A 15,041-nucleotide genomic window follows, 5' to 3' on the forward strand; every position below is an offset into this window, starting at 1 on the left:
AATTGATGATTACATTTTAAAATGTTTCAAAATTTTCAGCCAGTTTAAGGCATTATGTAATTTTGAAACTAATGTTATTGAGTTCCCAGGGTCGTATTATCGATATAAAGAAAAGAGTATTACAGTTATTTATTTTGGCATGATCCAAGTAGCTGGGAGCTTGCAGATACCAAATCACAGATCCTGGGATCTTTTGACCACAAGTTTGAAGTTCCAATAAAGTGAAGGCTAGCGAGGGTGGCTTAAAGAGGTTTAATGGTATCAGATCTATATTATAAGTGAGATTGTCCAGAGCAGAGATCAAGGATAGAAGTAAACAATATATGAGGTTAACAGGTTTCCGTAAAATTACCATCCTTATGTTATTAATCCTGAGCCCAGTGGTTTTGTATTACTCACTTAATTTTTTTGGTTCAACAAAGTTGAATTATAAAGGTAACAGGTTTTTCAAACATTTACCATCATTCGGCTGTACACAAAATCAGTAAAACTACGTTTCACTGATACATGTAGCAATCTATATTAAAATAATATTAACCGTACCATAGCGTTGTGATACGAATTGCCACGGACCACAATAAATGTGTTGTTTGTTCTTTACTCTATTATTATTATTATTATTATTTTACTCTATTTTATAATAATATGTTTAATAATTACTTACTTTAAAAAACAAGGCAAATTAATATCAGAAAAATACATTATTCTATACGATGGGAAGAAAGTACTGATGAGTGTGATACAATAAAGCAATTTTCACTATAATTTTCCGTGACTTTTCATTTCTATTTGGTTATTTGTTATTCGTGTGTTGAAAATTACTATCAGCCATCTTCATGAAGTCCAGACACTTTATACTGAGTGTGGTAGTTGTGAATGTGTTTACATAGCTCTTATGTAGATAAGCAAATAAATAAAGAAAATAATAGAAAATGCATGAAAGGAACCGGCCAACGCACACTCATTCACCTAAATACACACTTACGTAGCGTATAGACTACGGTATAATACTCCGTAATTACCAGAGACCTATGTCAAAAGGGGTGTTTGTGATACATGTGCAAACTTGGTGACCCAAATGCCTTTTAATGTGTGAAATGCTTTGTCCACTTCGCTACTCGTGCTTTGTACTGCACCTTAAAACTCGGCCACAACATAGTCTGTGTATATTAGAACATTGCCGGTAACCGATATAGCTTTCACTGTTGATTAATACAGTACATAGGCGTATTGTGTTGTACAACAATATTGTAAACAATACAATATTTGTATATATTTACCAAAGCCTGGAATGGTATAATTACACTACTAAAGAAACTTATATTAACGAAATGAGTCCGAGTAACTGTAATTACATAAACTATTATTGTGTGTATAGATTTATTCTAAAGGCTGTTACTGATCCTATGTACTGTTTGTATCTATTTGTATCTGATATGCCAACCAGATGTTAAATGATTATACTAGTAGTAATGTATTCTTCACGTAGATCTCAAACACGTGTAGAAGAATTACAGTGAGAGTGCGATCCGTCTTCAACCCTCCGCCAACAAAAACCCATGTTCTCGAGGGAGTGACTGTCCTTTAAGAAGTAGATAATCGTCCATGAGGTGAGAGCTAAATGTCATTGAATAAGTACACCATTGGGTTTTTATTCAGATCGATAAAGAAATTTTCCCTAAGTAAGAAATCTACTGTCAGCCACGCTAATCTTGGTGAAAACCGAATTGAGAGTGTATAAAAATTGTTAAAATCACTAAATGATATTTTCACAGATCATATTTTTTATCTCGACTCAAGACCAACCGCTAGAGTCCAAATAAATGTTAAATCAGCTTCAGATAACTGTATTACACGGACTTGTAAAATGGTGACATTCAGTCTATTAATCTGGTTTTCTGAAGATAATACTTTTATTTTTGTGTTTAACGTTACATTTTAAGTTAATGTGGTAAAAAATATATAATCTGAGAATATACTTCTCAGCCTTTTGTACACTCCAATTTTGGCTCCTACCAAAATAGACGTGGCTGACGATCGTTTCCTTTCTTTGAAAAATTCCACTAAGAAAACCCAGGTAATGTGCTTATTGGCTCTCGACTCCCAGGACTGCAGATGTCCCATTTCTCACTTGCAGTCTATTTACCAATAAATTTTCCAGATAAAGGAAATCTTTAGGGTCATAAAGAAACAGTCTGTAACTAAGATCGGTGAAATCTATTCAAGAAATGAGATATTTAATCAAAGCCTTTGATTAATTTTTTATGGCATGCACTTTTTTTCAAACAAAAATGATTATGTAATAAATATTTGTTGTTTTAGGGTAGGAATTTTTGAATTTTAACTCTTACTTGAATAACCTATAAAAAAGATTGTTTTAATAAGAAAAAGTTATAAGAATACATGCTTCATATAACGGAGCTATGGTAGGAAGAATTGATTCAATCTGAATGTTGAGTTTAGCTCTAGTTCATCTTCCTTGTATTGCAGCCTCTGTTATATGACGCTGTCTCAGACTTGATTCCTGGAATCTGGAGACATGTTCGTCTGAAATGAAAGTCGGCGGCGAAGAAGCTCAAAACGAACATTTACATCGTTTCAACCTTAGAGACACCTATACATATAAGTATATATATATATATATATATATATATATATATATATATATATAAGTGTATAAATGCATATATAAGTCTCAGACAAAGTCAAATACCAGACCCTGCAATAGAAGAGAGGTGAACTGGAGCTAAACTCTATATCCAGAATGATATGTGCTTATTAACTTTATTAAATTACACAAACAATGCTTAATGTGTATTACATGAGTCGCGAGTATTAACTAAAATACTAAACTAATTTTAGTTTGCTATCTCATTGACTTGTGTTTAGATACGACGTAATGTGCACAATATTGCATTGACAATGACGTTTCGAAGCATCGAAGGAAAAAAACACATAATTACAGTATGTAAAAAATTATGTCACTTTATTCATAAATAAATATATAATTCATTTTATACAGTGCAAAATACATATTACACGTAAGCAGTCAATATGCAGTTAAACTAAGAATTGTGTTACAGATTAAAAAATACTTAATAAAATATTGCAAAAATGTATATAAATGTAACAGATCTTCTGTAATCCACTAAATGGTTATTTTACGAAATGGCAATTACACGAAATATTAAAGTGTATTTTTGAAGGTAATGGGGGAAAAATTAAGTAAGGAAGTAATATACAATAAAATTCTAATTTCATAATAACATAGTTATAAGATAAATGATGGCCATGAATACAAATTTTAAAAAATACAACAAATTTATAGTATAAAAGGAAACATGACAGATTAAATGGCAAGTATAATTAATTTCGTGTCCATTTATACAGTTACAAAAATCGTAAATGAGACAGTAAACTTAGTAAACCTATCCATAGGTCGATAGGCGTATGTCACGCTTAGAATATTAAATACTATATTCGAACAACTAATAATTGTATCCATTTTGTTAAACAATAAAACACCTACATCACAGCCAACACTAAAAACGCAAAGGAAACTTATAAAACTTTAAAACATTACTACAATCGAATATCGATATTTACATATAAAACAGCAGTATCGAAATTTATCTTGACAAGTTAAACTTGCTGAATGTGATTCTGGCATCACTTATGATCAAAAACATTTAATGCCATAGGTCCAATAACTTCCCAAATACGAAGTACCACAGCTTTAAAAAATATCACCGAATATATATGCAATATAATCGACTTATAGATATGGAATATAACCACTACGTAAATATGACATGTCAACGAAGAAACACATAATTATACTTTATATGTTTACAAACAAAATTGCAAAATTCCACAACGTAGAACTGGCCATTAGTATCCAAGATCCCTAAATAGAGAATAATGACCAACATTTAGGCAGTAACTACTCGTATATCGTTCTGTGGTAGGAATTTTTGAAGGGTTCAACCGAGGGCCAGGGCTCAGATGTGGTCAGCAAAGCCGCAGTAGAAGGCTAAAATAATTACTATTAGCCTTGTTATATTGTGGCAGGCTGAATCTCAGGTAAATGAGGGTTCTCAGCTGAGTGCTTGTGGTTCGAGGATGATGGCTGCGGAAAACGAAACATCACCGAGGTGGGCTGTGACTAGACAGCCGTTTCAAACTGTGGCAGGCCGACTTACAGGGAGTAAAGGATTACCAGCTGAGTGCCTGTGGTGTAAGGATGGTGGACGATAACTACATAACATCGCCGATGTGGTATGTGAGTAGTCAGCTGTATAAAACTGTGGCAGGCCGACTTACAGGGAGTTAAGGATTATCAGCTGAGTGCCTGTGGTGTAAGGATGGTGGACGATAACATCGCCGATGTGGTATGTGGGTAGTCAGCTGTATCAGACTGTGGCAGGCCGACATACAGGGAGTTAAGGATTATCAGCTGAGTGCCTGTGATGTAAGGATGGTGGACGATAACATCGCCGATGTGGTATGTGGGTATTCAGCTGTATCAGACTGTGGCAGGCCGACATACAGGGAGTTAAGGATTATCAGCTGAGTGCCTGTGATGTAAGGATGGTGGACGATAACTACATAACATCGCCGATGTGGTATGTGAGTAGTCAGCTGTATCAAACTGTGGCAGGCCGACTCACAGGTAGTTGAGTGTTCTCAGCTGAGTGCCTGTGGTGTAAGGATGGTGGACGATAACTACATAACGTCGCCAGATGTGATATGTGAGTAGTCAGCTGTATAAAACTGTGGCAGGCCGACTTACAGGGAGTTAAGGATTATCAGCTGAGTGCCTGTGGTGTAAGGATGGTGGACGATAACTACATAACATCGCCGATGTGGTATGTGGGTATTCAGCCGTATCAGACTGTGGCAGGCCGACATACAGGGAGTTAAGGATTATCAGCTGAGTGCCTGTGATGTAAGGATGGTGGACGATAACTACATAACATCGCCGATGTGGTATGTGAGTAGTCAGCTGTATAAAACTGTGGCAGGCCGACTTACAGGGAGTTAAGGATTACCAGCTGAGTGCCTGTGGTGTAAGGATGGTGGACGATAACATCGCCGATGTGGTATGTGGGTATTCAGCTGTATCAGACTGTGGCAGGCCGACATACAGGGAGTTAAGGATTATCAGCTGAGTGCCTGTGATGTAAGGATGGTGGACGATAACTACATAACATCGCCGATGTGGTATGTGGGTATTCAGCTGTATCAGACTGTGGCAGGCCGACATACAGGGAGTTAAGGATTATCAGCTGAGTGCCTGTGATGTAAGGATGGTGGACGATAACTACATAACATCGCCGATGTGGTATGTGAGTAGTCAGCTGTATAAAACTGTGGCAGGCCGACTTACAGGGAGTTAAGGATTATCAGCTGAGTGCCTGTGGTGTAAGGATGGTGGACGATAACATCGCCGATGTGGTATGTGGGTATTCAGCTGTATCAGACTGTGGCAGGCCGACATACAGGGAGTTAAGGATTATCAGCTGAGTGCCTGTGATGTAAGGATGGTGGACGATAACTACATAACATCGCCGATGTGGTATGTGGGTATTCAGCTGTATCAGACTGTGGCAGGCCGACATACAGGGAGTTAAGGATTATCAGCTGAGTGCCTGTGATGTAAGGATGGTGGACGATAACATCGCCGATGTGGTATGTGGGTATTCAGCTGTATCAGACTGTGGCAGGCCGACATACAGGGAGTTAAGGATTATCAGCTGAGTGCCTGTGATGTAAGGATGGTGGACGATAACTACATAACATCGCCGATGTGGTATGTGGGTATTCAGCTGTATCAGACTGTGGCAGGCCGACTTACAGGGAGTTAAGGATTATCAGCTGAGTGCCTGTGGTGTAAGGATGGTGGACGATAACTACATAACATCGCCGATGTGGTATGTGGGTATTCAGCTGTATCAGACTGTGGCAGGCCGACATTCAGGGAGTTAAGGATTATCAGCTGAGTGCCTGTGATGTAAGGATGGTGGACGATAACTACATAACATCGCCGATGTGGTATGTGAGTAGTCAGCTGTATCAAACTGTGGCAGGCCGACTCACAGGTAGTTGAGGGTTCTCAGCTGAGTGCCTGTGGTGCGAGGATGGTGGCTGCTGACTACGTAACATCGCCGATGTGGGCTGTGGTAAGAAGCGTATCCACTCGACGACGTGGCGCTGCGAATCTGAAACCGGAACAAACAAAAAGAGGAACAGAAAGATATAAGATGGGTTATAAATCACTTACTTTTCCTACAAGTCACTCTAGATTTTCTTTATCATCCTTGTTTTCACTTTTCATACAATTTGCTTCTATAATTTATATTTAGTACCGGTAGTAATTGAAATTTAGGGTAATATTCGTCATTGCCTAAACGTCCTTCGTAGTAATATAAATTATTAATAGTTGGTGGGTTCACGTAGGTTTGCATTGTCTTGGCTCACCTAAATCATCCAGTGAAAATTTGGCCTTTAATTGACCGCTTGGAAATTTCAGTTTTTAGTACAGTCCATTAAGAATTCTAAAAAAAATTATTTTGTATTAATAAATCATAATTTCAGTGTAGTTAGAAAATAACTTACGCTAGAGAAATGCTGCATGCTTATTTAGCTTATGAGACAAACTAAAAAATAAAATAATTAAATTCAGGTATATAATATTTAAGTTTTTCTATTGCTAGACAACATTGGAGGCAACACACACTTTTTTGTACTATCCACTTTGTTATGAATTTATTATGAATTTAAAACTACCCTTCCGACTTTCACCTACACAGCCTTAACTGAAAAGAATTTATTGTTAATTATATTTTGTTTTTCTGTACTACAGATATTTTATTTTGCGAAGTGAACAGCTTTAACGCAAGTGATGTGTCATGGCCTGTAGCAAATAGTTGGATAAATGGTGTAATTCGTATTATGGTTGAAATATTTTCTAATTATTGATGCCCAATAAATACACTAACCTATTCTACATGGTGAGGTATTCACATATACTAGCTCGCCTATAGCACAAATGCTAACAGCATCCATTCGTCAGATATATTTTTTTGATATCAGATAATATTTATTTGTCAGACACGCAGAAACAACGTGTTAACCAATTCCGTTGTATGTCATATATCATTATCTGAATTAATAAGGTAAAAATCAAGTTTGAATGCTATCACACGTAACTGTATAGTAATAAATACCATCTGTCTTGATCAGTTTACTGTACAAGAAAATGTATTTAGAGATTGGATTGTCTAAGCTTCTCAGATTGTTCTCAGAATAGCTGGATTTAATGACGTCACTGGTAGTGAATAATGGAAGCCAAGGTATGACCGGAAGTAGGTCGCGAACAATACACGAAGTGGTTAGATTCCGGAGCCATTAGTGACTGATTATTCCACTGGAGAGCTCTGATGCTTGAATATAACGATCAGGCGTTCACGATCTTTACCTGATCGGTGGAACAGGCAAATATTTGAAGTTTAAAGCGCGCAATTTAAATATGTTTGGTTAAATATTTTTTTTCATCAAGCGGGGAAACCCTTCATTTAGTAATAACCCCATACAACAAAAACATATTATGTTATTTTTCAGAAAACCAATTAGAGCCTTTTTAGCGTTTAACGTTGAATTGGTGTAGAAATACCTCCAGTAAAAAAGTTATCTCACCTTCACTTTTCTCTAAGTATTAAATTATAAAAAAAACTTCTAGGGCCTTTTTTAACTCCAAAAAATACTAGTTAATACTTAATAAAGATTTTTTTTATCACACCCTTACAAACCTTATTTAGCGACATGTCTAAATAGTTTTATCTTAAAAATCCCTGTGAACGTCAAAGAAATGTGTGCCTGATAATGGATTTCTCCATAATAAATGTTTTGAGTTAAAATATACGTAATGCAACAAGGCACTTTGAAAAAATCATTTGTTGCACTTTACTGACATTTAATAAAGTTATTTTTATAATACTCCAAGTATACAACAGTATAGCGTAGTTACTCAACTTTAATTTTGTTCAAATATATAAAGTAAAAAATTAAAGCTCATTTTTTCGATAACTTTATAACTAATACTCTATATAGCAATAACATTGTTCTTAAAATTTTAAATATTAAGAAACTATGATTGGGCATTATTTTTTGTGAAACTAATCAAAACTGCCTTTTTTAGAAGATTATTTCTGTATAATTCACCACTTAAGCCATAAATACAATTGTAGTTTTGCAGATACAATAGAAATAAAAGTTTTGATAAGTATGGTGAAATTCAAACTGAGTATCGTATATAACAGAGTCTTCAATGTTGTAGGCCTCGTCGTTTTTTTATGAATTTACTATGCTTTAACAATCATTTAAGCGATAAAATTTGAAACAATAACAAAAATAAGTAATTATAATAACTTATTAAATAATGAATTTATATAATTAGTTTATTGAACAACAAAATAATGCACATCTCAAGACTCTGATATACCATATCTCATAATAAAATAGTTCCAATAAACTAAATAAAACACTAATAGAACGTTCGCACTTGGCAACCACAGAACCAATAAATCAGGACCCGCAGGAAAGGTACGGACAGTTTACAACGTTCCGCTAAACATTTTGTACGGCACGTAAACAGTTTTATGTGCGTGTCTGTTCAATATCTTGGTTATTGGTCTGTAAAGCGTTTATTGCTTAGTTACACCATTAGCCTAGCCTCGTCATTGTACCCGCCTTCTCAGTAGTGGGTGTAAAGAGACTATAAAAATGTAGTTGCTATGTATACTGATTCTTTTGTTAGTTAACTAACAGAAATGCTTAAGTTTTTAACTTAAGAAGTGTATCATTATCCTCTTAACTTTTTTAACCACCACTGTAACTAAAATTCTCTAATCATAATTCTTATTCCCCATTTATATAGTACAATAAATGTGAAAAACTTTCCGTACACGTAACGAATACTCAAGCTATACCCAAGCAAAGAATTTCCCAGCCATGCCTTCGTTATTGGAATAGATATAGAGGAGACGCTGAACCCTAGACGGTAAAAGACCGGTGTTGGGGCTTACTTTGACTCGCTGTCGCAGCCGGGGACGAGCGATGCCCGTGTGGCAGACGAAGCTCCGGACTGACCGCCTGAAGTTACGGGTCATGAAGCAGTAGAGGAGAGGGTTGATGGCAGAGTTGGCATGGCCCAGAAGCAGGGTGAAAGGAAACAGCGTCATCAGCATCTCCTGCAACATCACCTAACCGTAGTCACTCTCTTCGACATTAGTGCGTAATCTTTGCTTTAATTAAATCTATAGTCCTAAACTTTTATTTTTCAAAGAATGGAATATTTACGTTATGTCACTTATAATTAGCTTTTTGTGCTATATTCCTTCTAAGGCAATTATGACAGCATTATATTCCACGAAAATTTATAGTGTTTATGCTAACTGATTTGTAAGGTTATTATATCCAATCACAAACTAGCATCTTTACGTATGCTTTCTTCTCTTTGAGAAACCGGCATTATACACCATCTAAGATTAGTGTTTCCACGCTATTCCCTCTGAAATTAGTATAATTCCGACAATATTACGTCCTTCCTAATATCAACAATGAACTCTATTTTTTTATTATTTTTTTTATAGTTCAAACATTTTGGTAATACAAAAGAACTGCCACATATGATTTGCGGATCTGGAAGTTGAGTAAACTCTGAAATGTAATTATTTTTTCTTTTTAGTCCCATAATTGTAAAAATTGCTTTAAAGCAGAAACTGTATAGAGCCCATTAACTGAGTTAAGCTCCAAACTCAATGATTCGTTGCTACAGCAACGGAAATACTGTTAGTGCTAGTACAACTGAACAAAGTTAAATTCTTATGACTCAATTTCGTGATAAGATGGTTTATATTGTGTCATATAATTTTAAGGTTAATTACCTTGAGGTTAAAATTTAAGGTTAATTTTAAGGTAATTTAGTAAAGGTTTTCAAAGCCTATACCAAATTTATAAATTCTACAAATTTATAATGATTATTTTAATTCAAATTCTTGTGTATCCCGTACAACTTTTAATATAAAACAGTTTCAAACGTGAGGAATTCGTCATTAAACATATACTAAGACAATATAATTATTTAACTTAGTTTAAAATATTCTACTTTAATCTATTATATAATTATTTTATTCTATAAAAACTAACTCTATGATTATTAACAACAGCAGTTACACGTTTGAAAGTGTAATTGAAATCTTTAGTATTTATAATATTATCGTTCACTGTGTAAATAAATTTTATCAACCAACATATTTTATACATCTCCTGTTTAGGCATCCAAGATGTCTACGATTGTGTAACTTACAGACTAAATAAAAAACTACCAACGTTACAGTACTGAACTTTACAAAGCTCTACGACTTATTAATATACGCAGTTACGTTCAGCTGTACAGAAAGATTTATTTGCAGAACAAATAACGTACCAAACGGCGTGGCACATAATAACAAATTTTAATATATACAAGCAATATTAACTATGCAAATTATAATATATGCCTCCTGTGTTAGATTTAAGGACTTAATCTACCTGATGCATGCCGATGTTAGGCAGTGACACGTCCAGATCTAGTAGCAAGGAGAGGACATTGTATGGTAGCCAGCAGAGGGCAAACAGGACTGCCAACAGCAGGAGTATCCTGGCTATCCTTCGCCTTTCTCTCACCAACCTCACCTGCAACATTAGTAAATTGATTAAATTGACTTCCGTTTGCAATAACCAATTTGAAGTATACGTGTCAAAAATATTAGTTTCATGGTCCTCCCTAACTCTTTTATTTTTTCAAAATTTGTAATGTATACACCATATACACGATAGATTAACTAATGTTTAGGAAAGCTTATAAATGAAAGAGCTGGTAAAATCTCTCCTCTTTCTTTCTGTCTATCTGAATGCACAATATCTAGATAACGACATGAACTATAGAATTAACATGTAATTGAATATTTTGCTTAAAAATTCATTTCTGAAACATCCCATTGGTTGAAGGTTCATAAAAAAACATCGAGTTTAATGGTGCGTGCCCCTCAATGGAATTGTTAGCTAAACCAGACTTTACAAAAACTATGATAGTTTATTGTACGTATGATGGTTTATTGTACGTTTATTGTACATAGCTCAATTAACTACAAGAGTAAATTGAGCTATGGATATTTGGTTTTGCATATTTTACTATCACTTATGGATGGTATCAAAATAAACTTTTGTCTGTTTGTCTGTCTGTCTGTCCTTATGACAACATAACTCGAGATCTAATTGAAATTTGGCATTTAACTTCAACATAGGCAATTAGTAGTTTGATTATGGTGCATGTATCTTCATGGGACTTGGCTGTAAATTACTAAAGCTTATAGTTTAAGAGAATATCTCCACATTAAACTGAGTTTTTAAATTGAAATTTTATATGATTTTGCCAATACTTAGGGGGTTCATAAAATTCTGTTTTAGCCTGTCTATCTGCCAGTTTTTACAGGACTTTCCTAGAAGAATATGAGTTATAGTCTCAAAATGTTTCAGTTTTTCATAACTGAATATAGTTGAAACATTTTTTAACTATTTCAACATAGACATATTTATAGCTTTATTAGTAGTTCTCGAAATATTTGTAGCTGGTAAATTGACATTTAGGTCTTCTTACATAGCAGGTTGTGAGTACGGTTGTTAGTTTTAAAATGTGATGTTATCGACATTTGAGGATTGATTAAATTAAATTCTGGACATCTATTTCAGTTACATATTGCAACTTAACTTTGTGGTTAATATATTTGTGTATTAATTTACATAATGTCAGCGTTAAATACAAAATGAAAAGTTTCTAGATACAATGGCTTAATTTTATATAAAGGATAAATATAATATTTTTAATTAGGGCAAACATCAGTTGTACTGTGACAACACCTGTTTCTACTGCAGTATACCTGTTGAGTGCTGGCACTTCCTTCGTCCTTGTCGAAGGGTGGTCTCACGACCCAAAGGCGACGGCCCATTAGAGAGTACGCCAGGATCACCACACAGCCCGGAGTAAAATACACCAGCACAAAACACAGCACTCCTGCAATCCGAGGATTTAATTAGAGTTGTCAGTTTCTTATCAGAGTATATTTATTGCGCTCTCGGTCTTGTCTAATTGTAAAGGTCATGTGCAGACCAGAGTACCATATTTAATTTGCACAAGCTATATTGGCTATTACTTTTTTGATCCTTTTTCCAATATTTTTCCAAAAACACAACAAATCTGCTATTACTTAAACGTTTAAGACCAGTATACTCTCTTATAAGTAGTTTTAATCGACAACACACACAAAAGCACAAACTTAGGTACACTTCCAATAAACATCTCAGAAACGTATGTATCTGGTAACTTTGATAATAAATGGTCGAGTATTGCGATATGTCCTTATAGAAATTTATCGTGTATGACCATGCATTGTGATATTGATACATTCCTACATTTTAACATCACTTCCAAATATCTTGTTCATCGCATTGAACTCTCTCACGTCGGCAGTTTGAAGAGGGAGTGCTAAACGCATGGTCCGGTGAAGCTAAATTGGATAATGCTCATTTTATGATACAGTGTAAACGTGCTTTGCAATCAGGATTTACCATATTTTATTTTGAAATTAGTAGTACACAATTTCTAATTATTTACTGGCACAAAACTAATGAAAACTATGTCAAAACATCATGCATATTTGCAAAATATTAATCCACAATATAATATAGTCTACATCTTTTTTACTATTTCTAAATCTTTAATTTAATATCCATAACATCTGCGATTAATGTAATAAGCAAAATATAGTTATTACAGCCATGCAGTCAAGTTATTCAGACACCGCTCTATTGTTAATAATTAATACAATAATGTATTCTGTTAAATATTCATTCAATTTAATTTACTTCTCACGTCATTCAAAAGTGATGTTTTTTAAGGAGTAAGTAAACAATATACGAGTGCAGTCTTTAATCACTAAATGCTATTTTACAAATAAGAAATTTATTTGCATTCAAATAAAGTATTCAAAATAACCCGATATGACTACATACATATATTTTATATATTAAAATTTGTAAAGCAAAATGTATCAATTATTATACTTTCAAGCATACATCTTTTCAATTGTTCTTATTTAACTGGTTTAACACCAACTTTTTAAACTTCGGTGTAAGATTTGAAAGAGTAAATACGTCAAAACGGAGGAAGCTAGTTCATTCCTTTCAGTGGTGACTGCCGATGCTGGAAGTGCCTGCTATTACTATAGATAATGAGAATCTTACCGTAGATGTGTCGAGAGCGATGAGGCCAGTCCTCGATGCACCATGTGAGGCCGTACCTCTGCACGGCCGCTGAGAGCAGAGGATCATCTCCCAGGTCCACCAGCTCCGTCTGCCTGACCCACAACACTGGCGCGAAGATGGTCAGGGAAACTAGCCACAAGAACAGGATAACCTGCGACATTAACATTCGCTTGGTTATATTCAAAAAGCGGTTGAGGGATTTACAAGGTTAATATATCGTGGCGCGTAAAGGTTAAAGGTAAACAGTAAATAAGCGCGACCTATCATCAGTAACACATCTGAAGTAGACAAAAAACTTAAACACGAAGTAAAAAACTTAATTTAAGAAACATAACCGTGATCTCTAAAATTTGCTTAAAGAAATAATATTTAAATTCACCCACAATAATTACAATGTTTTAATACAAGAATTGTAATTATATTGTACAGAATATAATTGTATATTAAAATTAAACATTAGTGAAAATATAATAATTAAATATTTTCATTGTGTAAAAGTAAAATTTTATTATTGCAAAACACATATTATATATATATATATATATATATATATATATATATATTTGTGTTGATTGTGATAATGAACGACTTGTTAGCCATATTGTTGAAAATATTATATATGAATCCATAAATAAGAACATATCGCAAAAAATGTTTGTTAAATTATAATAGAACGGATGCAATGAAAGCTTCAATGCAAAGGGTGATATGCACAGTAAATAGAACCATTAATTATTTTACGCAGAACAGTAGAATAGTTCGTTAAGCTCCCATACCAGGTACTTCAAGCTCTCTGCTGGACTTGGTAATTTCAACCGATAAACTTGTTGATGGGTTTTTCGTCAGAAGTGTGTTCCATCAGCATACTGAATGAAAATGAACTGTTTATTTATAAACTTTGTTACCGATACGTTACCAAGAATTTATCTATAAAACTGTTATGAATAAATCTATTTTGGGAATTTAATTTTACTTAATCTACCTAATTTAACACTTGTTACTTAACAGTAATAATATGATTTGATACAGGATTTACTAAGTTTTAAACTCCATTTATTGGAAAGTTGATTATATTTACACTTAACAATCTATAACATACTTTGAAAATTGCTACAATATATTTTTTCTCCCCGCCCTTACTTTTAGGACGGATCAGTATGAGTTTTATCCAAAAACATTTTTATGGTAATTTTATGAAATTTTTAAAGAGCAAATTTACTTTAGTCTGTATGTTTTACATACGCTTTAAAACTAAAAAAAATCATGATACTTACGAATATCGTAGACTTCCGGTTAAAGACCTTCCGGAAAGCCATGGAGTGGCGGATAGCGAGATAGCGGTCTATGCTCATGGCTGTTATAGTGAACACACTTGCTCCCACACTCACCCCTGTGAAAATTAGAATGTGTAGGGGAACATACTGACTCAATTATATTCCAAACTATATAACGGTCTATATAAGATTAAAAGTTGTATGCCGTTGTTGTATGCGGTCTATGCTCATGGCTGTTATAGTGAACACACTTGCTCCCACACTCACCCCTGTGAAAATTAGAATGTTTAGAGCAACATACTGACACAATTATATTCCAAACTATATAACGGTCTATATAAGATAAAAAGTTGTATGCCGTTGTTGTATGCGGTCTATGCTCATGGCTGTTATAGTGAACAC

General features: G+C 34.3%; 1 protein-coding gene across 1 annotated transcript in view; it reads right to left on the bottom strand.

Annotated features, from left to right (window-relative positions):
• Nucleotides 1-2,978: 2,978 nt before the first annotated feature.
• Nucleotides 2,979-15,041, bottom strand: part of LOC124370590 (orexin receptor type 2-like) — a 47,334-nt gene continuing 35,271 nt past the window's right edge. The window contains exons 4-9 of the mRNA XM_046828887.1: nucleotides 14,640-14,755; nucleotides 13,345-13,516; nucleotides 11,982-12,115; nucleotides 10,594-10,737; nucleotides 9,087-9,251; nucleotides 2,979-6,221 (exon numbers count right to left, since the gene is read on the bottom strand). Coding sequence (XP_046684843.1) covers nucleotides 6,096-6,221; nucleotides 9,087-9,251; nucleotides 10,594-10,737; nucleotides 11,982-12,115; nucleotides 13,345-13,516; nucleotides 14,640-14,755 — 857 coding nt within the window. The 3' untranslated portion in view covers nucleotides 2,979-6,095. The remainder of the gene's footprint in view (nucleotides 6,222-9,086; nucleotides 9,252-10,593; nucleotides 10,738-11,981; nucleotides 12,116-13,344; nucleotides 13,517-14,639; nucleotides 14,756-15,041) is intronic.

The sequence above is a fragment of the Homalodisca vitripennis genome, chromosome 1 (genome assembly GCF_021130785.1).
Source record: "Homalodisca vitripennis isolate AUS2020 chromosome 1, UT_GWSS_2.1, whole genome shotgun sequence".
NCBI classification, from domain to species: Eukaryota; Metazoa; Arthropoda; class Insecta; order Hemiptera; family Cicadellidae; genus Homalodisca; species Homalodisca vitripennis.